Source organism: Trichosurus vulpecula, chromosome 4, assembly GCF_011100635.1.
Source record: "Trichosurus vulpecula isolate mTriVul1 chromosome 4, mTriVul1.pri, whole genome shotgun sequence".
Lineage (NCBI taxonomy): Eukaryota > Metazoa > Chordata > Mammalia > Diprotodontia > Phalangeridae > Trichosurus > Trichosurus vulpecula.
Window position 1 is genome coordinate 119,414,446 of NC_050576.1, and position 23,186 is coordinate 119,437,631.

Genomic DNA, 23,186 nt, shown 5'->3' on the forward strand with positions numbered 1-23,186 from the left:
GGGAATTTCTGCTTCAGTGATGTGTTGGACTAGGTAGCCTCTGAGATCCTTTGCTACTCTGAGAAGCCCTTCAAAGCTAATATTCCCTGTATAAGCCAGCATATCTCTGATATGTAATTGCTCATTCAAATTAATCTTAATTTTTAAAGTTTAAATGCAAAACCTCAATATGTTTACCTATATACTTATTCTAATTACCCCATTTGGTGGTGTTCAATCATTTTCAATTGTGACCCCAATTAAGGTTTTCTTGGCAAATATACTAGAGCGATTTGCCATTTCTTTCTCTAGCTCATTTCATAGATTAGGAAACTGAAGCAAACAGGGTCATACTTGCCCAGGGTCACATAGCTAGCAGGTATCTGAGGTCATATTTGAACTCAGGTCCTTTAGACTCCAGGGCTGGTGCTCTATCCACTGTACCACCTAACTGCTCTATAAAGAAGATCAAACATTTGCCAGAGACCTTCAGACTTACAGATTAGGCTTAGGAAAAATAGCTCCATTCCTTTACTCATCCCTTAGCAGCATCATGTAGCATGTGAACAATTCCTGAAAAGTTGGACTCTCAAAATCATGCTTGCAAAAATCCCATGCCTATGAGGAAATTATCTTTCAGTACAACAGTGAAGGGTGAGTACCAGTGAATATAGAAGATAAAATGGAAAATTTTCATTGTATAACATTTTAAGAATTTCATGTAAGCTCAATCAATACTGCCAGATTTAAAAGAAAAATAGATGTCCTTTGGATGGAAAAGGGAAAATATTTTTTTTCAGCAAATATCTATGATAAAGGTTTGATATTCATGATCTATAAGGAAATAATAAAGAAATAAGAGTCTGCTGGAACAGAATTTATTATGCTTTGGTTGAAACAAAAAAAAGCAGGGGGACCACTCATGATCTTGAACAAAGCAAAAGCAAAAATAGATCCAATTAAAAGAGATAATCAGGGAAAATACACTATGCTAAAAGGTACCACAAACAAACAGTGTCAATAGTAAACATATATGCACCAAATGGTATATCATCCAAAATTCTTAAAAGAAAAGTTAAATGAGTTACAAGAAGAAATAGACAATAAAACTATACTAGTGGGGGCCCTAAACTTTCCTCTCTCAGAACTAGATAATCTAATCTAACAAAAGAACAAACAAGATAAAATTAAGGAGGTGAATAAAATTCTGGAAAAGTTAAATAGATAGATCTCTAGGGAGGGTTGAATGGGAATAGAAAGGAATATACCTTTTTCTCAGCTATACATGGCACCTTCACAAAAATGATCATCTATTAAGGCATAAAAACCTCATGACAAAACCCAGAAAAGCAGAAATAGTAAGTGAATTATTTTCAGATCACAATTCAATAAAATTATATTCAATAAAGGGCCATTGAAACACAAATTAAAATTAATTGGAAACAAAATAATCTAATCCTAAAGAATGAGTGGGTCAAAGAACAAGTTATAGAAACAAGCAATAAAAGAAAAACAGATTATTTAAATAATCCTATCTTCAAAAAAGAAATTGAAAAGTCATCAATGAGCTCCCTAAGAAAAAAATGTTCTGGCCAGATCGATTCATAAATGGATTTTACCAAGCATTTAAAGAACAATTAATTCCAATGCTATACAAACTATCTGGGAAAATAGGCAAAGAAGTAATCCTACCAAATTCCTTTTATGAGGCAAATATGGTGCTGATACACAAACCAGGAAGAATAAAAACAGAGAAAGAAAACTGTAGACCAGTTTCCCTAATGAATGCACAAAATTAACAAAATACTAGCAAGGAGATTACAACAATATATTACAAAGATCATATACTATGACAAGGTAGGATTTAAACTATGAAGAGAGAGGTGGTTTAATACTAGGAAAACTATCACCATAATTGACCATATCAATAACAAAACCAACAAAAATCACATGATTAGCTCTATAGATGCAGAAAAAAGCTCTTGACAAAATATAGTACTCATTCCTATTAAAAACACTAGAAAGCATATGGAGCGTTCCTTAAAATGATAAGTAATGTCTACTTAAAACCATCAGCAAGCATTATCTGTAATGAGGATAAGCAATAAGCCTTCCCAATAAGATCAGGGGTGAAGCAAGAATGCCCATTTCAACTACTATTATTCAATATTGTACTAGAAATGCTAGTAGAGCAATAAGAGAAGAAAAAAAATTGAAGGAAATAGAACAGGTAATGAGGAAACAAAACTATCACTTATGCAGATATGATGGCAACTAAACTAAACTGGCCAACTAAAGTCTACCTGAAACAATGAAAAATTTCATTAAAGTTGCAGGTCATAAAATAAACCCACATAAATCATGAGTATTTTTATATATTACCAACAAAACCCAAAAGGAAGAGATAAATAAATTCCAGTTAAAATAACTGAAGATGATATATAAACATACTTGAGACTCTACATGCCAAGACAAACCCAGGAACTATATGAACACAATTACAAAACACTTTTTGCACCACTAACGTCAGATCCAAACAATTGGAGAGATATTTATTGCTCATGGGTAAGCCGATCCAATATAATAAAAATGAAAATTCTCCCTAAATTAATTTACTATGTCATGTCAATTAAACTACCAAAATATGTTTTAGAGCTAAAAAATAATAAAATTAATCTGGCAGAGCAAAAGGTCAAGAATATCAAGGGAATCAACCAAAAAAATGCAAAAACAAAACCAATGCAGCCAACATTAGAAGGAAAGCAGAAAACTCTCTGTGTGTGTGTATATGTGTATAATTTACAGTATTTCTCTGGTAAAGGCTTTATTTCTCAAATATATAGAGAATTGAGTCAAATTTATAAGAATATGAATCATTCCCCAATTAATAAGTGATCAATGGATATGAACAGGCAGTTTTCAGAAGAAATCAAAGCTATCTACAATCATTTAAAAATGCTTTAAATCACTACTGATTAGAGAAATGTAAATTAAAACAACTCTGTGGTACTACCTTGCACCTATCAGATTGGCAAAGAAGACAGAAAAAAAATGACGAATGTTGGAAGAAATGTGGAAAAATGGACACTAATACATTGTTGGGGTTGTGAACTGATTCAACCATTCTGGAGAGTAATTTGGAACTATGCCTGAAGAGCTATAAAACTGTTCTTATCTTTTAACCCAGCAATGTCCCTACTAGTTCTGTATCACAAAGAGGCCATAAAAAAAGGAAAAGGACCTATATGTATAAAATATTTATAGCAGCTCTTTTAGTGGCAAAGAATAGGAAATTGAGGGGATGTCCATCAATTGGGGAATGGGTGAACAAGTTGTGATATATGATTATAATGGAATACTATTTTTCTATAAGAAATGATGAGCAGAACTGTTTCAGAAAAACCTGGGAAGACATACATAAGCTGATAAAAATCAAAGTGAGCAGAACCATGTACTAGCACATTTATCACTGAACCTGGTGGGACACCCTATCGCTCATTTCTTAACCAAGTACTATTGGTACTCTATTCAAAAAACAATGTATGATGGTGAGAATTGGACTATAAGGAAAGCTCCATAATTGATGCTTTCAAATTGTGGCACTGGAGGAGACCTTTGAGAGTCTTGTGGACAACGAGGAGATCAAATCAGTCAATAGTTAAATAAATTAATTCAGACTGTTCATTGGAAGGTCAAGTACTGAAGCTGAAGCTTAAAGACTTTGGCCACATAATAAGAAGATAGGACTCATTAGGAAAGAACCTGATGTTGGGAAAGATTGAAGGCAAAAGGCAAAGGGGGACGGCAGAATATGAGATGGATAGATAGCATCATGGAAACAATGAACATGAACTTGGGCAGACTTTGGGAGACAGTAGAGCGTAGTAGGGCCCAGTGTGCTATAGTCCATGGGTCATGAAGAATCAGACAAACTGAGTAACTGAACAATAAGAATTCAAGGACACAAAGAACTGGATACCTACCTGTGATAGGGTTTTAATTGGGTCACCATGAATGACCGTCTAGCAAAAGAATTGTGAGTTATGTTCATGTGTATGGCTTTTGCCTCTGTTTCAAATGAATCCCATACTTGGAGGGTATAGTTAATGATATCACCATTGGTCTTCGCAGGAGGATTCCAGTTCACTTCAATCTCTTGAGAATTCCATGCCTGTAGCTCTGGAGGTGCCATCCCAGATGGTGCAGAGGGGTTTGTTCTGACTTTAACCAGTGGACTAGAGGTGCTGCCTTGGCTGTTACTGGCAGTCACTGTGTATCCATACTCCTTGCCTGAGGAAAGTTTAAAATCATGGTAGCGAGTTTCTAGACCCATATAGACAATCTCTCTATCTCTCCTAACCTCATAACTTATTATTTGCCCGTTTGGATTAGCAGGAGCTTGCCAGGTAATTTCTACTGACTCCGAGCCTGTGGCTTGTAATTTTGGGGGGCCCATGCCTTGTGGTGGAGCCTCCATTGTTCTAACAGATTTGGCCTCACTAGACATGCAGCCTCCATTAGTACAGGCTGTTAATATAAAGTCATACTCAGTGAATGGCTGCAGGTGGGAAACCACCCCAGACAGGTTCTTGCCAGCATGGTATTCTTTACCATCAAACCTCAGGAAGTACTTGATAATTTCTCCATTGGGGATTGGAGGAGGTGACCAAGACACATTTATCTGAGTGGCACTGAGAGCCCAAAGAGAGGGTGGATTGACTAGAGCTGGGGCTGCCTCTGGAGTTTGGATGGTGGAAGCTTGACTAGTTGAGCAGCCTTCAGCTGTGCAAGCTATCACTGCATAGCTATACTCCGAGTAAGGAAGCAATTCATCATCAGTATAATTAAAAGTCTCAGCATCAAAGTTGAAAGGATAGAGTACTTCATTTCTCTGAAGTCGATAGGAATGGATGATCCCATTAGGCTGTTCTGGAGGGGCCCAAGAAATCATCAGTCTCAGAGGGTTTAAAGATTCAAAGACCAAGTCAGGTGGCAAAAGGCCCTCTGGTGCGGCTTGTTTTGTCTTCACCACAGACCAAGGGCTATCAGTGTGACCTGCTGAATTCCAAGTACGGATTTTATATTCATACGGAGTCCAAGGTTGTAAACCTTTGTCATTATACACAAATGTATTCCTTTCAGTGTTATATTCTGTGAAAACAATTTTCTCTTCTGCTTGAGTTGTCCTGTTCCCCCCAGCATTTCCCTTGAAGCATCTGTGAATCACTTCATAGTGAATTATTTTTCCATTTGGATTAATTGGCTCAGACCAACTCAGCTCAATGCTTGTTGCCCCCACAGACTGGATTGTGGGAGCCAACTGAGACATGGGAGGGGCTTCGGCTGTCCAGAGACCCTGAGGTGCAGAGAGAGTGCAGCCTGCCATAGTGCAGGCCTCCAGGGTCAATACGTAGAGGGTAAAAGGATCAAGGCGTCTGAAAAGAAACTGACGAGACAAGCCAGTATATTCCAGGTTACCATCACTGAAGATATTATATGCCTGTAGGGAGATGAGAATAAAGGAACAACTGTAAAATATACAAACGATTTCTTGTTGTGTTTTTTTAAAATCCTTTACCTTTGTTCTCTTTCTAATTCTGACATTTACCTCCTGGCCTGAAGGGTACATTGGATCTTTCCATAAGTGGGGATGATCAGCAATGTCTGTATAGAAAGTAAGCTCTCTAAAGGGAGGAACAATGATTTAAAAAAATAATGAACAATCCCTGAAACGGTACTCAAAATGCTATTTAATGACCTAAAAGCAAAAAAAAAAAAAAAGTACTAAGTCTGATTCTCTGACCCAAAGCATTTGGGGTTTAGCAAAGGGAAAATTATGAACCAGCTTTTCTTAGCTGCCTCCTAGAGGCAGCTGGGTGGCACAGTGGATAGAGTGCTGGACCTGGAATCATCAAGACCTCAGTTCAAATGCAGTCTTAGACATTTCCTAGCTGTGTGACCCTAGATAAGTCACTTACTCTCTTTCTCAGTTTCTTCAGTTGTAAAATGGGGATAATAATACTACCTACCACTCAGAGTTATTATGAGAACCAAATAATATATTTGAGAAGTGCTAATGCACAATTAGCACAATGCCTGGCACACAGTGGTTGCTTAAAAATTGTTTCCTTCCTTCATAACCATAGGATCAAAGTGGATCTGCACCCTACTGCTTCCTCTCATTCCTCTTAAAGTGAACAGTAGCTGTCATTGCTTGAGCCTATCATCTCAAAGAAATCTCTGGGAGGTAGAACCATGGTATCTAACTCTCTGCTATGCCACTTCTCATGGATGCAATAAAGAGGGATGGTGTGCAATAGTCATGTTTAGGTTTTTAATTGCTAAAATCCATTTTCTTCTAGAAGCATGTATTAGTCATGTCTTAAATAGATAACCGTGAAGGGGGATTCAGAATGTTTTTCTCTCTCTTTCTTCTATAGCTATGTGGCGCTAGAGAGAACAGTAGTGTGCCCTGAGAAGCGAGCAGGGGAAAACAGCACGTGATGAAAGTGTTAATCCCACAGTTATCAGTTCATGACATAAAGGGTCATCTTAGAATAGTATATTGAGAGGAGGTGGGGCAAAGTGAAAATACATGGACACAGGAGAGCCTTGGGTTCTAATCTTGACTCTGATGCTTGCTAAGTTGGCTACAGGTAAATCTCTTAGGCTCTTCAAGCATTGCCTTATCTGTAAAATAGGGAAAATAATACTTTTGCTATCTTCCTCATAGTGTTGCTAAAAAGAAAAAATTAAAAAAAAAATTAAAGTGCTAAATACATGAATTATAGTTAATCACTTTAACATTAACTCTATGGCTGTAAGAGAAAATAGTACCTTAATCACACCATTAGTTCTAAGAGGCTCTGACCACTGAAGTAACAAGGCACGCCCATTCTCTTTCCTTTCCACTGTAAAGTTGCTCAGCCCACTTGGGGAAGATTCTAAGGTGCGAACTGGGGTCCATGGGCTTGATGCTTCTCCTGCATGGTTGACAGCTACAATTCCAATGTGATAGGTAGTGAATGGTTCTAACCCAAAAAGGTGGGCCTGGTGCCTTGTTCCCTGTAATAGAAATAAATAATTAATGATGCTCCTTTTGAAAACTGGTGATCATTATCTGAAGGTCATTCACCGACTGATATCATCTAGCAAAAACACACGAGGGAACGGTAGTCATTTCATTATCATCATTAAGAAGCAATGTTTATTGAACATCCCTTGTGGATATGATAGAGGGCTGTGTGGCACAGGGTATTTAGAGAGTATAGAGTAAACAAGGCTCTTGCTTTTATTAAAAAAACAAACTTACAAGATAGAAATACAAGTAAAGTGCTGCATCAGATCAATAGTTTACTCAATCCAACATTCACAACTCTTGACAGTAGTACCTAGGTAAATTTTGTAAGCATGTGGAATACTGGCCTTCCAGATCATCCTGAAAAGTTAGGGATATATCAAGAGCATCCCTAACTCTTCTTTAAATATCTAAATTATAGACAAAAGAACAAGTAGAGATGATTTGGTTTGCTTCTAGCCTGGCCCATGGTAGCCATTATCCAGAGGAATCAAACCCTGTGCAGATGGGCCCACCATCACCACTACCAACACCAACAATAACTTTGATCAGTTATTGGCACATCAGGCAATTTAGCCTTCTCATAGCATCATTTTGAGAGAGACAGGAGGTAGCATGTGCCAGACAGGCCAAACCATTGCTACCCCTCAGACCACCAGATCCTCCTGGAACTCTCCTGGTGGAGATGGCTCATGATCCAGAACCCAAGAGCCCTGGGAATTGTAGTGCCCTTGCAGGTTATCAGGTCTTCTTCCATTCTGGCCCCTATGGTCAGTCAATAACCATTTATTAAGCATTTATTGTGTGTAAAGCACTGTACTAAACAAAGAAGATAAAACGTAACCCTACATTAAGCTCATGTCTGATGAAGGAGATTTTAAAAGGCCTTCAATTCCTAGTAAGTGTGCTCTTGCAAGTACAGTCAGGAAACAAATGAATGGATTGTGATTATGGGCCCCCCTTAACCCAATTAGAGAGTGAACATCCTCTAACAACGGGCTGAGATTCTAACCTTTTACTAGGAAAAGTCACTCTCTCCTATATGGTTCCTATAGCCCCATGCCACAAACCATGGAGCACGAGGAAATATAAGGAAAGGAGCAATCACAGGTGTTAATGAGAAATTAGATTGGATCAGTCAGATAAAGTCTTTAACAGAATAAAAGATCATGATTAGAATCAGGTGCCAATCACACCCACCTGAAGGGGAGAGTGGGATAAGGAACACTGGTTCCTTCTGTCTCTCAGCTCTCTAGACACCTGGGAGATTCCTCACATTAAGAAAAAGTATATTTCCTACCTCTCTCTAGCTTTCACTTCTAGTACTCTCACAGGAGAACTTTGACCTCTCCCCTCTTTTTTTTTTTGAGGAAAAACCTGCAGATGTCTCTGCCATCAGCTGCTATAGTCATCCTACCGCTGCTCCATGTATCCTGTGACAAACCCACTATTTTCTTCTTGTCCCCTCAATTCTGCTTTTTCCTTTTCAGGAAATCTCAAAAACTCCAAGGAAAGTAAGAGGAAAAACTCCGAACTCCAGTCATGACCTTAGATTCAGCTCTTCCCAAATTTAGATTCTTTGGGATCTAACTTACCAAGTGAAATTTTACACTATGTCAGTGACGTACACGAAAAAGGCAAAACAACAACACAGCCACTGTCTCCTGGTCCTCAAGGAGCTCACATTTTAATGGGCAAGACAACATGGCGATCCTTAAGGGGAGCAACTGGTAGAGAAGAGGCCCACTGTCTCCCACCTTATTCTACCTGCTTCCATCAGGTATGACTAAGAGCTCTGGGAATATCAACCTCTCTCTTTATCCTTCCTCTCTTGCCCCACTACCAGCCATAACCAAGGGGAGCACCCCTTGTGGAGGTATGACTTTGCAGCTTCCTCTTCAGACGCTGCAGGTCTGACTTCTCATTAGCCACAGCTGCTGAAAGCCTGGAAATGAAAGTTCTGCCCACCCAAGTCCTTAGCACCTTTAAATTGTTCAACATCAGAAAGAAATATGATTTTATTTTTATCATTTGAAATGATATTACAGAAGATGCGTTAGAGTCCACTTTGTCTCTGGACCCCTTTGTCTTTCCACCTGACTTACCACCTAAACCTATAATAGGTGTTGTCTCCATGAATGCCTTGAGAGCAAGGACTGGCTTGCTTTTCCATTTATAACCTCAGTGCTTAGCACATTTCTTTATAAATAGTGATCACTTAACAAATGCTTTTTAATTCGTTCATTCATTCACTCATTCATATATTGGTGAGGAGGGTCTATGGGTTTTCCTCCATCAAGATGAACACATCTTCCTCTCGTATAACACATGCACATATACATTCACTCCTTGTGTAAAGGACATAGAAATCTCTCGGTTGTTTTTCAGTAACTCCACAATAATAGGCTGATGGGAGCTCAGAAGGAATCTCATCAAAGGTGGCACTCTTCTCTGTGGTCTACAGGAGAGAGCTCACAGATTAGCTTGGCCCTTTCGCTTTTTTCTTTTTCCTGTTCAGAAGATAAATCAACCTTGTCCTCTACACAAGAGATTGGGAGTACACAAACATTGTCCATGGACTTCGGCCATATGCTTTTACAGAAAAGCAAGGTAACTGATTATATTTAAGCAGAAGAGTCAAGTAATTGTCAGGCCTATCACAAATGGATCAGTTTTCACTTATAGATCTATGCACGCATGTTATATATACACGTGCATATATATGTGCATGTTTAGCTTTGTGCACATATATGTATAGTTCCAGATAAAGTACTTAAGGATGAGTTATAACTAAGTTAATGGTGTACACAGTTAGGGTATAGGGGATTAATTTGGGATTTCTGGAGTTTTAAGTGTGCTGAGTGGGGTCATCACTTGTCCCTCTTGTCTTGGGGGAGGCTTTGTTTTATAGGACTGGGTAACAGTGTGGGGGCAAATAGGGCTTTGTCACAGGGTGTCAAAAGGCATGGGCTTCTTCCTACTTCGGAGGGCACACTTCCTCCTGTGGTGACTGCCAACTCTATACCCCACCTCATAGCCTTAGCCACTTTGCCTCCTGTCACTGTAATACCCCTCTCCTGGGTCATACCTTGCCCTTCAACTTCCATGGGAGTGAGGGATGGACTCCCTGGAGAAGCCACCCCTCTGCAATGCAACTGCACCCTCATTTTGCCAGAGGCACAGTTACTGCTAGTTACAGCTTTAAATAGGAGCAACATCTGGCTAAAAATATGTGTGCCTATATTTTACCTTAAGGTGATTCTCCTTAGCTTAGAGATATATGGTATAACAATTTGTCCAAATGATTTATAATAAAAGGTACATCAAAGCAAAGTGAACCATTTTTCCACAAGGTTGATTTAGGCAAAACTACAGAATACCATTTCTACATACTTAGGGGTTTGAATTATTGTGTTCATGTTTCTTATTCAGCTATTAAACACAGGTAGAGAGAAAAATACAATTTTCTTTATGTAGCAAAAATTTGTGAAGCCAATTTCCCTGTTTCAATAAGTCTGATTAAACTGTTAAATGCCAACCCCTGGAATTCTTTAATATTTAAACATTTGCTAAGCAACCAGACTCTGCAACAAATTTTACAGAAATATTAATTTCTTTTTTAAATATTAAAAGTTAGATGATAAATATTTAAATAGTTATTTCTCCACAACACTGGATTGGTCTTTTAGATAAATACAGCACAGAGCTGGAATGACCATAATGAATATTAAATGTGAAGATGCCACAAGTCCCGATTACAAACATACTTTTCTGATAAACGATTCGTTTTCTGTGAAACAGGGCAAACACGGGCAAGATTAATAATGCAAAAAAGTATAATTCTTTGTTAGGACTATTCAGTAATTGGTGCCAAAAAAGCATAAGCTCCGATACAAATAGTAATCACCTCTAACAGATTATATATAAAAAAGGGTTGGCTGCTAGGGGACATTTAGAGATATCTTTTGTCATAAGAAACATGAAAAGCATGTGGGCTATAAAGCAAAAACATATGTATATTGTCAATAGCAGCACCTGCTCAATTACAGTTTATTTCAGGGCTGAGAATTTCATTCAGCCCCTAGATGGCAATACTATCAAACACTTTTTGTAACATGAGTACTTAATGATTAACAGCCTGCATTCACTCATCCAACATACTCAAGGCAACCATTAAAAAAATAACAAAACTGATTTCATTATAGATTCTTTTAATAAACATTTATGGCTTAGATCCTTGAAAGTAGAAGCATTCCAACTGCCCTGGCCCCAACCTTACACACCACCTACTGCAAAATTATGAACTGTAAGTTAGGCTACAGGATTCAAGTTTAAGTTCATGTCTGGCATTGAGATTTGGCGCTGAACTTATGTTGGTATAAAATGCAATTGAAATCAGCTCTTCTGTTGATTTTGGTTTATATTTTTCATCGTATGGGGCTACTGTGATTATAAAATAAAACTTCTCAAAATTCAAAATGTATGTTAAGAAAAAAACACAATCCTGAAATAAAATGTTTATTTCTTCAAAGTTACACAAAACATACTTTCGTTAATGGATCACCTCTTCCACATGTACAATTTTAAATGTTACACTTAATTAATAGCTTTGTGTGTTTTTTTAGCCAATTGCATGTGACAACTTGGTAACTTAGTGAAAAAAAATGACAAAACATATTTTGCCAGAGTATGGACTGTTTTAGAGGTAACAAAGCATCCCATGTAAATGTAACTCTTGACATAATCCCAACATAAGGGAAGAGGAAGTTTTATTTAGAACTAAATTAGGCTGGTTTTTTACAAAATGCCAAAAAGGCTAGCTGAAAAGTAGGAGAAAAAATCTGTTTCACAACTGGTCACTTCATCTATATCAAGTCAGATAACTGAGTTTGACTGATTGATTCCTTCAACTGATTGATTTTCCTCTTAAAATTGACCCGGCCTTTAGTCCATAAAAGTATCATCATAGCCTTTCTCTTACAGTGATGATATTTTGCATATCTCCTTCCCTTCTCCCTCCCCTGGAAACTGATAAAATAAAAGTTGATATTCACCCCTCCTGTTTTTTTAAATTATGCTTTTCCAGCCTGACAATTTTCATATTCTCATATTTCCTCTTTTTCCTCTTTTCTTCCTTTCTATTGTCATTATTTGTCTCTGCTTTCCCTCCCTCTCTTTCTTCCATCCCATCTTTTCAATGGAGTTCTCATGTGCAATATTCTTTCTTCCTCAAGTCTTTTTATCCTCTAGTCTACCACTTTATACTTGTCCTACTTTTCTCTCTTTGCCCCTCCTGTATCTTTATTCTGGATTTTTTTTTGTTCTGAGACAAAACACAGTCACTGTTAACCTGAGCTGTCACATTTGTTTGACAGTCCATCAGAGGACAGTCACTAGAAAATAATGATCGAAGAGGAAAAAAAAAGTGGTGTTACTTTAATAAACTGGGACCACTTAGTTTTCATCAATTTAATCTCTTCACCAAGCTTAGCCTTCTTTTCACTTGGTTCTGTTTTGAACTTCTAGGCACAAGAGTCAAAAGAGTTAGGGCATCAAATCAGCTTACCATTTCATGAAGTAAAAAGGCATCAGGATATGGCAAATTGTGTGCCAGGGAGGGACTCTGCTGGCAACTTAGGCCTATCTGCTAACCTCCCAGGCCTGCTCCTGGGGACAGCTGTGACTACTTGGAGTCTTAAGCAGTCTGACAATTTTACATCATCTGCTCTGATTGCTTTTGACGACTTGAAGTGCCCCAAAGGCGGCCATGGGGTCAAGAGGTTTTTGTAGGTTGAAAATGATCAAAAATTAGCATTGATCTGTAGGTGTCAATAAAAGTCTGCTCAGGCAGACTCCCTGAACAAATATGTTTAAACTGCATAAACCCACATACCCTAGTCATCTTTGAATCTATTGATCTGATGATCCAGCAGTTTCTAGAGCTTTTACTCTGGGCTTTGTAGTGTATTTGAGAAGAAGCCACCTTCCTCAACACTTAGGATCTTAGGAATGATTCTTCTTTTTTAAATGTAATGAAATGAGGAGATGAGGTGTGTTCCTCCGTGGTCACCAGGGGGAGCACTGTTTAAACACATACACACACACACACACACACACACACACATGCACACACACGCACACAACCACTGCCTCCAAATAGGTGCATACATATACATGCGTATACACATATGTATACACTTGTAAGCATGTACACACATATATACACATGTATATGCATATGCACACGTATGTACTTGAGTATACATGCCTGTGTGTGTGAGTGAATTTTCATATTGGAAAAACCAACCATTCTGAATTGACTGGTCTCTAAATTGTATAGTAAAACATTTCTTTCTGTCTGGATTTCACTTATAATCCTCCCTTCCCCCAGAATCCTCATTGTGTGAGTGAGTTTCAGCTTATAAATCCTAAATGCCTGACTGGGTTCCCTTTGACTGCTCAGTTACAGTGAGTGCCAAAGACCCAGGGTATAATTCACATGAAATGTCTCTTTTTTTGCCTAGAGGGAGCTTGGGAGGAACCAAGGGTTAAATACAACCAATTCACTCATCCCTCAGTTGGACTGATAAGGAAACTTTTGCCTTGTTTTATACGGAATGGTATTTCCCCTTGGCACAATGAGACACTGGGGAACTTGCTGTGGACAAAAGCCTAGATTTTCAGTTTAGAATAGAAAATTAAACCATGTGAAGCTGGAGTAGGGTTCATTTACAATAGTCTCAAAGCTCATGCACTGAACAGACTACATTCAGCCACCTGCCTAGGTTTTTGGATAGCATCAGAAATTCTAATGATTTTAAAATGTTGGCAAATGACTAACACATAGTCTTCTCATGGACATCAGGGTGGTGAACCAACAGTTTGAGATAGTACTACATTGGATTTATTTTTCATCCCCATTCATAAAGTTTCTTTTATAATTTTAGTAAAATATCTATATCTAGTGCTTCTTTATCTTAAAACATTCAACTATTTATTACTCTTGAGAAAATAATCCACATTTGGTGATTTTCCATTATGATCTGGGCTTCTACTTAACACAGAAACACATTCCATGTTCCCATTCTGTAAAGGTTTAACATACCCTCAGATTTTTCACTGGTGTGGCCTATACTTCCTTTCCCAATGCTTTTGCCTGCCAAACTTATAATCATACTCATCCCTGTCTCCCCCTCCTACCTATATCCCTAAGCTGGCAGAACAAAGTCTCGCTGTGGCAAACATACTAAAAAGTTACTACATAAACATAGATCCCCACAAAATGTCACCAAAAGCTTGGAGAAAATAGAGGAAAATATCCCTTATGCACACTGCTAGATTTCTCTAGGTCTAATGAATACTACACATGTGCTAAGTGTATGCTGGGCTAACATTCAAAAAACAGTAAAATTGCCAGTTATCAGGAGGGAGAGACAAAATAGTCAGGGAGACGGTCAATTCACATCATGTACTGAATACTAGTCGTACATAACAAACTGTACTAGAAACTCTGGAAAGATACAAAGGAAGAAGGTGGTATCTGATACCACACCAAAAGTTCTAGACCCCATTATGTCTTTCTTTAGGTGTGTGACCTTGGCCAAGTCATATCAGCTTTGGGCCTTAGTTTTCTTATCTGTAGAAAGAGGCTATTACTTCAATCATTCATTTATGTATTCAGCAAGAATTATTACTCATTTGCTATGTGCCAGGCACTATGCTACATACTGAGAATAGAGAGGAAAAAAAATAATCTCTGCCTCCAGGAAGCTTACATTCTATTTAGGGGAAAATTTTGTACAAAATTAAGTAAATACAAAATATATACTAAATCGATAGGAATGTTGAGGGACCAGACCTGTGATTTTATTGGTATTGAGAAATATCGATGCGGAAACTCTCTACAAATGGAAACTGGCACCTTGTCAATTTCTAGTGCTATAAAGGAGATTAAATTATCTGACCAGGATCATACAGTCAGTAAGCCTTTAAGGCTGGACTTGAACCCAGGATTTTCTAATTCCAAGGCTGGCTTTTCTCCACTGTGCCACACTGCCTCAATAAAAAGTAAATAGTAGTTTTTGGGGGAAAGAAGAAGGCAATAGTGATTTGGAGATTAAGAAAGGCCTCATATAGAAGATGGAATGTGAACTAAATTTTTAAAAATCAGGGATTTTAAGAGGTGTTAAGTAAAGAGGAAATGTATTGCTATGGGAGATAGTCAGTGAAAGAGTATAGAGATAAGAGAGCGGGATATTGTATGTAAGGAGTAGAAAAGTTTGGCTGGCACATGAACTACATGAAGGGGAGTAATGCGTGCTAAGTCTGGAAAGATAGGTTGGAGCCAGATGGTTCTAAAAGCCAAATCCTAAAGAAAATAGAGAGTTGCTGGAATTTTTCAAGTAAAGGAGGGAATGGGTGAGACCCATACTTTCGGAATGCCACTTTAGCATGTATTTTTATACAGAACTTAACTTCCTTGAAGATAGAGATTTTTTAAATTTGTAACTTAAGCACTTACCAGTGCCCAGAAAATAAAAGGCATTTAATAAATGCTTGTTGAATGGAGATGGATTGGACAAGGGACAAGGGAGATAAAGAAACCCAACAGGAGGCTACTGAAATAGCATAAGTGAGGAGTGATTAGATTAATGATCTCCAAAATCTCTTCCAGCCCTACAAGATGTGCTATGCTATATGGAAAATGTGGTTCCTGCCCTTAAGAAGCTTATACTCTACTTTCTTACATATGACCTCTCCTTTCCACTCAAGCAGTCACCACCTCAATTCATATTCTCAACAGCCCTTGCTAGGATGATTATAGTGACTGTCTCTTTGCTCTCCTTGCCTTGAGCCTCACCCTACTACAATCCATCTTCATATCAAATTGTCAAAATGATTTTCCTAAAGTGTGGGTCTGACCATGTCATTCCCCTGCTTGACAAAATCCAATGTTCCCCTTCTTGCCTCAAGGGTTATATATTCTTCTATCAAACACACACACATATACATACACAGATATACATATATATATATATATATATATATATATATATATATATATATATATAATCTTCAAAATCTGGCCCATTCCTATCTTTTCAGCATTCTTTTCTTCTTTACTCCCCTCCTAGGATGCTGTGATTAAATACAACCTATCGTCTGTTTGGTACATATAATGCTCCATCTTCCATCCCTGCTCCTTTGCACTGGGTTTTCCCCATGTCTAGAATGCATTCACTCTACTTCTGTCTCTTGGAATTTCTGGTTTTTCTACAAAGCTAAGATCAAATACCACTGCAATCATGAAGCCTTCTCTAGTTCTCCTAAATTTGAACACAACCTCTCCCAAAACTCCCTCATAGTAATTTTTGTGTATGTTCTCTATATGTTTATATATCTACGCATTTTCTCATCCAACCGAATGTAAGGTACTTGAGGGCAGAAACTATTTGCTTTTTTCTTTGTATCACCAATACCTGGAATGTTGGTGTTGTGTTGAGTCATTTTTTCAGTCACATCCGACTCTTCATGACCCCATTTGGAGTTTTCTTGGCAAAAATAATAGAGTGGTTTGTCATTTCCTTCTCCAGCTCATTTTACAGATGAGGAAACTGAATCAAATTGGTTAAGTGAATTGCACAGGGTCACAAGCTAGTCAGAGTCTGAAGCTGGATTTGAACTCATAATTAGTTTTCCTGACTCTATCTACTGTGCCACCTGGATGCCCCACCTGGAGTATAGTAGGTACTTAATAAATACTTATTGACTGATAGTGACGTGTTTAAATTAAAGATCACTCAAGTCAATTTGTTGAATATCTTAATGAGTTGGTATTTAATAAGTATTTAGTAAGATAATATTGTCAAATATTTATTTTATCTTGACTCACTATACAGAGAAGTACAGATAAACCAATTGTTCATTCAGTCCTGGAAAAGGTATCTACTAAATAACTATACATATACATATATATGTGCAAATATATACACATATATGTATATATATACATATACATATATATGTGTGTGTGTGTATATATATATATATACATATATATATATATATATATATGGCTGAGTATTTTCTTTTGGGGAAAGAATAAGTGAGGGGATAGGGAGAATTGCCATGTCCTTGCAGAGAAAGGGATTATTAGTCAAGAGAGCCTCTAGAAGGTTGCAGAGAAGTATAATTCTATAATTTCTCTCTGCTCCATAAACATCTTAAGTAACATTGCTCTCTTCAATGTAAGTCTGTCATAAAATCATTAATACAAGATAACTAACCTCCTCTTTAATTCTAGGCACCTCTCCCTAACATTGTTTTCTCAATTGCCCGGTCTCTTTGATACTAACATCCCCATAAAACAATGAGATACTTTTTGTAGAATATTTCCACATCAACAATAGACTTTCAATAAGTACTTACTGTTACAGCATATTGTTCTAGGTGCTGGAAGGGATGCAAAGATTAGATCAGCATAGTGTAGACCCTCATGGAGTTTACTGCTAACTATGGGGGTAAAATACATACACAGAGGTAACTGTACAAAATTCACAAATAAATGTGTTAGAAATTTGTAAAACGGTTATGTGAGATCTAAGTGTGGAAGATCATTATTGAAAGAGGTATTAGAAAAAGCTTCAGGAAGGAGTTAGAACTGAAGTTAGGTTTAATAAATGTAGAAATTTTACTGGAGAAGAGGACAAGGGCATTCTAGACTAAAGAAATAGTGTGAGCAAAGATGTGGAGGAGGGAAAATGCAAGAAGTCTTTAGGGATGAGAGATAGTACAGAATAATTAAAATATATATGTGTGTGTGTATAAGGTACTGACAAATAAATAAGTATAGACTACCCATATATCCACTTTTTCCTTCATTTTTCACTGTGACCAACAAACTATGCATAAGGTGCATGTCCCTTTGTGATTTACATAACTTTATTAAAAGAAAGGGGAGGGAAAGGACATGTGTGTGGGAGAAATACTGAGAAAGCAACCAATAAAGTCATAGAATCATGACAGTTGACATGTCCTGTTTCCAACTATCTAATCTGTAAGATAGTTGACCACGTTCTGTTTCCCACTATCTAATTCACATATGACAGATAAGAGGATTCCATTTAGTCAATAAACATTTATTAAGTACCACTGTGCTTAGTGTTGGGAATACAAAAAGGGAAAAAAGACAGTTCCTGCCCTCAAGGAGTTCACAATCTAATAAAAGAGATAAGCAAATAACTATGCCCAAACAAGTTCTAATCAGGATAAGTAGTAAAAATTGAAAGCAAGAAGTCAGTAGAATTAAGAGGGGTTGGGAAAGGATTCATATAGAAGATAGGATTTTAGTTGGGACTTGAAGAAAGATATAGAAGCCAGGAGTCAAAGACAAGGAGAGAGAGCATTCCAGGCTTGGAGGATAGCCAGAGAAAAATGTCCAAAGCTGATAAATGAGGTATCTTATTAGTGAAACAGTAAGGAGGCCACTGTCACTAGATCAAAGAGTATATGGCAGAGAGTAAGGTATAAGAAGAAAGAAAAGGTAGGAAAAGGCTAGGTTATGAATGACTTTGAATGCTAAACATGGTTTTGTGTTTGATCCTGGAGGCCATAGGAAGCCACTGAAGTTGATTGAACGGGGAGAGGGAATGACATGGTTGGACTTACTTTAGGACTTTAAAGTTGATACCAAGGAAACTCTGACAAATGTTTGGTGATTATGGCGCAAATATATATATTGCCTAGTTATGATTTTGCTGGCAGAAATGTTGATTTTATTCATTCATTCTTTTTTATTTACCTACTTATTCATCTATCAATCATCATCATCATTATCATCATCAGAAGATAGTGATTAGTCATTTAACACAAGATACACTCCTTTGAAATGGCACAATTGGTCAAGATCAAACCTTCAGAGCTAGGTGTGAAAAAATCCTCATAGCTGAAACTATGAAAGATCTCCAGTCACATCTGAGAACAGACATCAGAGACTGTACTGAAACCTTTAACATGGAAAAGATAACTGGAAGAAGAAAATGTCTTGCTACCTTCTGTTGAACAGAGATAAATTTAAGCACACAGCTAAGTAGACAGATCTGAACTTAGGGCTGAGAAAAGACCTGATAAAGACAATCCAGGAGTGGACCTTAGAGTTTGCACTGACATCTACTTGTTATGAGATTAAATCCTTTAGGAGTCACTAAGGGAGATTACCTTAAAAGCTTTATAGATTCCAAATTTATAGTTTCTCTTTTGCTAAAAGACTATAATCTTGCTTTGGGAGACCAGAAGGGAAGCCAGGAAAGGAATGGATCTATCCAGCAGGAGAATGTAGAGGTCCAGAAAGGAGAAACCATGCCCATCAGTGAACTGTCATGCAGACAACCCTTTGGCGTTGGAGGTCACAAAGGTCTTCAACGTCTGCATTCCTGAATTTTGAATTGCCCTGGACTCATGTACCTCCCTGCTATGGTTTTATAAATTTATTTTCACTTTTTCTCAATGACATTTTCAGTCAGTAAATAAATATTTAATAAGTACCTTTTATGTGTCGGGCAGTATGCTAAGTGCTGGGTATTCGGCAAAAGTCAAAAACAGTCCCTGACATCGAGGAGTATACAATTTAATGTGTGCTTTGGTAGGCAAGTATATCTCAGGTTTATGAGTGGAATGTTATGCTTTTAATTATCATTGCTTTACCTTCTCTTTAGTAAATGTTTCTGATTAAGAGGTAATGGCTTCATATTGGCTGATTGTGATGTGGGAAATACCAGCAATAAAGCTGTATTTACTCCATCAAAGTTAGTCTCTGTTTAGCATTTAAAACTCTTTGCAAACTTTCCAGACCATTGTATATTACTCCTTCTCACGTACTTTATGGGCCAGCCAAAAGATACCTCTCATGGGACGTTCCATCTCCCTTCTCTCAGGCTATTCCTATGTCTGGAATGTGTTTCTTCCTCTGCTTATTCTAGTCTTTAGTTTCCTTCAGAGCTCAGCTCAGATACCACCTAAGTTTTACCTGATCTTACCACCTGCTGGTAGCTGACTCCCCCCTCCCCCACCCAATTATCTTGTATCTATTTTACGTACACAAATACATATATACATATACATATATATGTATGTATACACACACATATATATGTTATATATATAGATATAGATATATAAATGTGTATGTGTGTGTACGTGTATAAGCATATGTGCTCTTCTCCAGATAGCATATAAGCTCCTTGAGGGCAGAGATTATTTCAATATTTTTCTTTGTACCACAGAACCTAGCAAACTACCTGGAACATAGTAATTTAAGAAATGTTTGTTCCTTAGTCTCTCTAGGCTTTGCTTTCCTCATCTATAAAATGTCAGATCCACATTCAATGATTTCTAAGTCCATTTCTAACAGTAATGTTCTATTATTCCTCTATTAAATATTGTGAGTAATCAGGAGAAATAATAAAATGGGAAGTAAAGTTTTAAAAGCTAGACTTTAGAATAAAGTGATTTTTATTAATAATTCATGTAAAATTAATAGAGATGATATAGTACCTGATATATATTATATGTTAATATAAGATATAAATATAATTACTATAATAAAGACAAGAGATAGATGTCTTTGGTAGTAATGGAGCCAGCAATATAATGAAGAAACATTAGTTTTTCTACAAAGGAAAAGTGAATTGCTAGCATGGACTATAATTCCAAAAGGCACAAAGCTTTAGGTATTGTGCAACTCAAACTGGTACAACTCTAAACTCCTTTCTTGAAGAAAAGTTACAGTTTAATGAGGGAATGTCACTCCCCCACTCTAAGGCAATGTATTTGTGTTTCATAATGGAAGTCAATGGGAAAACTGGATTCACTTTACAAAACATTTCTTTACTGCCAACTTTGCCGAAATAAGCTAATCTTTAAGGCAAGCGACATGCTATGGATTAAATTAAAGTATTTCAATTATTATAATACAAACATAAGAAAAAGGAAGGCTTTGGAACTGTCATATTGTATTGAAGCAAGATAATAAATCAAATTTGCAATTATGCTTCCATTTTAATGTAACTCTTTTTCTCTTTTTTTAAAATTAAGATTTTTTATTTTTAGTTTATAACACTCAGTTCTGTATGTTTTTGAGTTTCAGATTTTCTTCCCCTCCATCCCCTACCCCCTTCCCGCTATCCCCCCAGATGGCATGGCATCCGATATAACTTCTACATATACCTTCGCATTAAACTAATTTACATAACAGTCAAGTTGTAGAGAAGAATTATGACCAATGGAAGGAATCATAAGAAAGAAGAAACAAAACCAAAAAAAAAAAAGAAAAAAAAAAGAAAAAAGAGAGCAAATAGTTTGCCTCAATCTGCATTCAGACTCCATAGTTTTTTTCTCTGGATATACATAGCTCTTTCCATCATGATTCCTTTGGAGCTGTCTTTGAACCTTGTATTGCTGAGAAGAGCCAGGTCTATCAAAGTTAGTCACCACAGAATCAATATATCTGTGGTTGTGTACAATGTTCTCCTGGTTCTGCTCTGCTTACTCAGTATCATATGATGTAGGTCTTTCCAGGTTATTATGAAGTCCGTATCTTCCCCATTTCTTATAGCACAATAGTATTCCATTACATTCATATGCCCCAAGTTGTCTAGCCATTCCCCAATTGATGGGCATCCCCTTGATTTCCAACTCTTTGCTATCACAAAAAGAGCTTCTATAAATATTTTTGTACATACAGGCCCCTTTCCCACTTGTCTGATCTCTTTGGGCATTTTAATGTAACTCTTGACTTTAAAGGGCCAACTCTATGAGACTCTCTCCTCTGTGATGGAGATTTGTATTTTCAATACTTGAGTACTTCAGTTAGTCTGATGCAAGTGCCCCTAAGAGCAAGAGAAATAGATGGAATAGCTAAGTTAGATATTGGCCTTACTGAGAACCATCATGATGATCAGTTTGAAAGGGAGGACAAAAGGGTACAGTGTGCACCTTTATGTTGTTGTCACACAAGAAAGCAAGACACACTGGGAAACAATAAAATTGGCAATATCCTATCTGCTGGAAATGCTTCCATAAAGATGGCATTGACCACTAAAGTAGGCAAACTATGAATGAACATGAAATGGACCAATACTATGAACTCTCATTTTGTGCCAGTACTAAATCAGAACAAAGTTGGAAAGTGATCTTGCCATTTAGGGGGTAGGGCTTCAGATTGCTTTTTGCCAAAACTACTTTCATATTCAAGTCACATAGCAAATTATTTCAGACCAATGCAAGGCAATTGTAAGAAATAACTTCATCATTAAGCCTAGGTTAGGTGAAATAAAAACTGAAACCAAAGAGTTAATAAAATCTAAAGTAGAAAAAAAGTTGAAGAACTTGAGTTCATTAAAAATATTTGCTTTACCCAAATTCTCAAAATACTATTTAATAAAATAAGGGCTACAAAAATATTGATGTCATAACTGATTTTAAAAAAGGAGATGGCCATACTTAGATGGGAATTTTGAAAACCTCTTTTTGAATTTAATGGTATGACTTGAATTATACAAAAAATTGAGTAATTTTAAAAAGCTAGCATTTGATATAATCATGATAAATAAGTATGTTTTCCCACAATATTGACATAAAGTATAAAAACATTTTAGGACTTACATACGACTGTATATGTGGCAGCAGCTGTCTTGGTAAGTGAGAGAATTAAGGGGATTAGAATAGCAAGTGGTAGGGGGAATTGAATTAATTCTGTAACTAGATTAATTCCCTTTTTATTCAGTTATGGGTCCAGTCCAATTTCTATCTTAAGAGAAAAATTTTCAATTTGTGGGAACTGTGAGAGGACTTTGTTGTATTGTTTGAACCTAGCCTTGCATTGCTGGGAAGCTGGACCACCTCTATCTGTTGCTTAGAAACCCTTAACTAAAAATCTAGGTTATGCTCACCAGAAACCCAGTCCAATCTAAAGACTAATGCAAGTTTTCTCACAATTAAACATCTCAAGCAACCCATACATCACATTTGATAACTGGCCCCATACTGGTCAATCAGTTATTGTTTCCATGTTCCTTTGACTGAATACAGATATGTAGGTGAAGTGGGGACTCCTCTTTTTCTGAATTAAAGG

General features: G+C 37.0%; 1 protein-coding gene across 1 annotated transcript in view; it reads right to left on the reverse strand.

Annotated features, from left to right (window-relative positions):
* USH2A (usherin) overlaps nucleotides 1-23,186 on the reverse strand; it is a 991,863-nt gene that overhangs the window by 70,246 nt on the left and 898,431 nt on the right. Inside the window, exons 61-62 of the mRNA XM_036755334.1 lie at nucleotides 6,817-7,044; nucleotides 3,963-5,479 (exon numbers count right to left, since the gene is read on the reverse strand). Of these exons, the coding sequence (XP_036611229.1) occupies nucleotides 3,963-5,479; nucleotides 6,817-7,044 (1,745 nt within the window). The remainder of the gene's footprint in view (nucleotides 1-3,962; nucleotides 5,480-6,816; nucleotides 7,045-23,186) is intronic.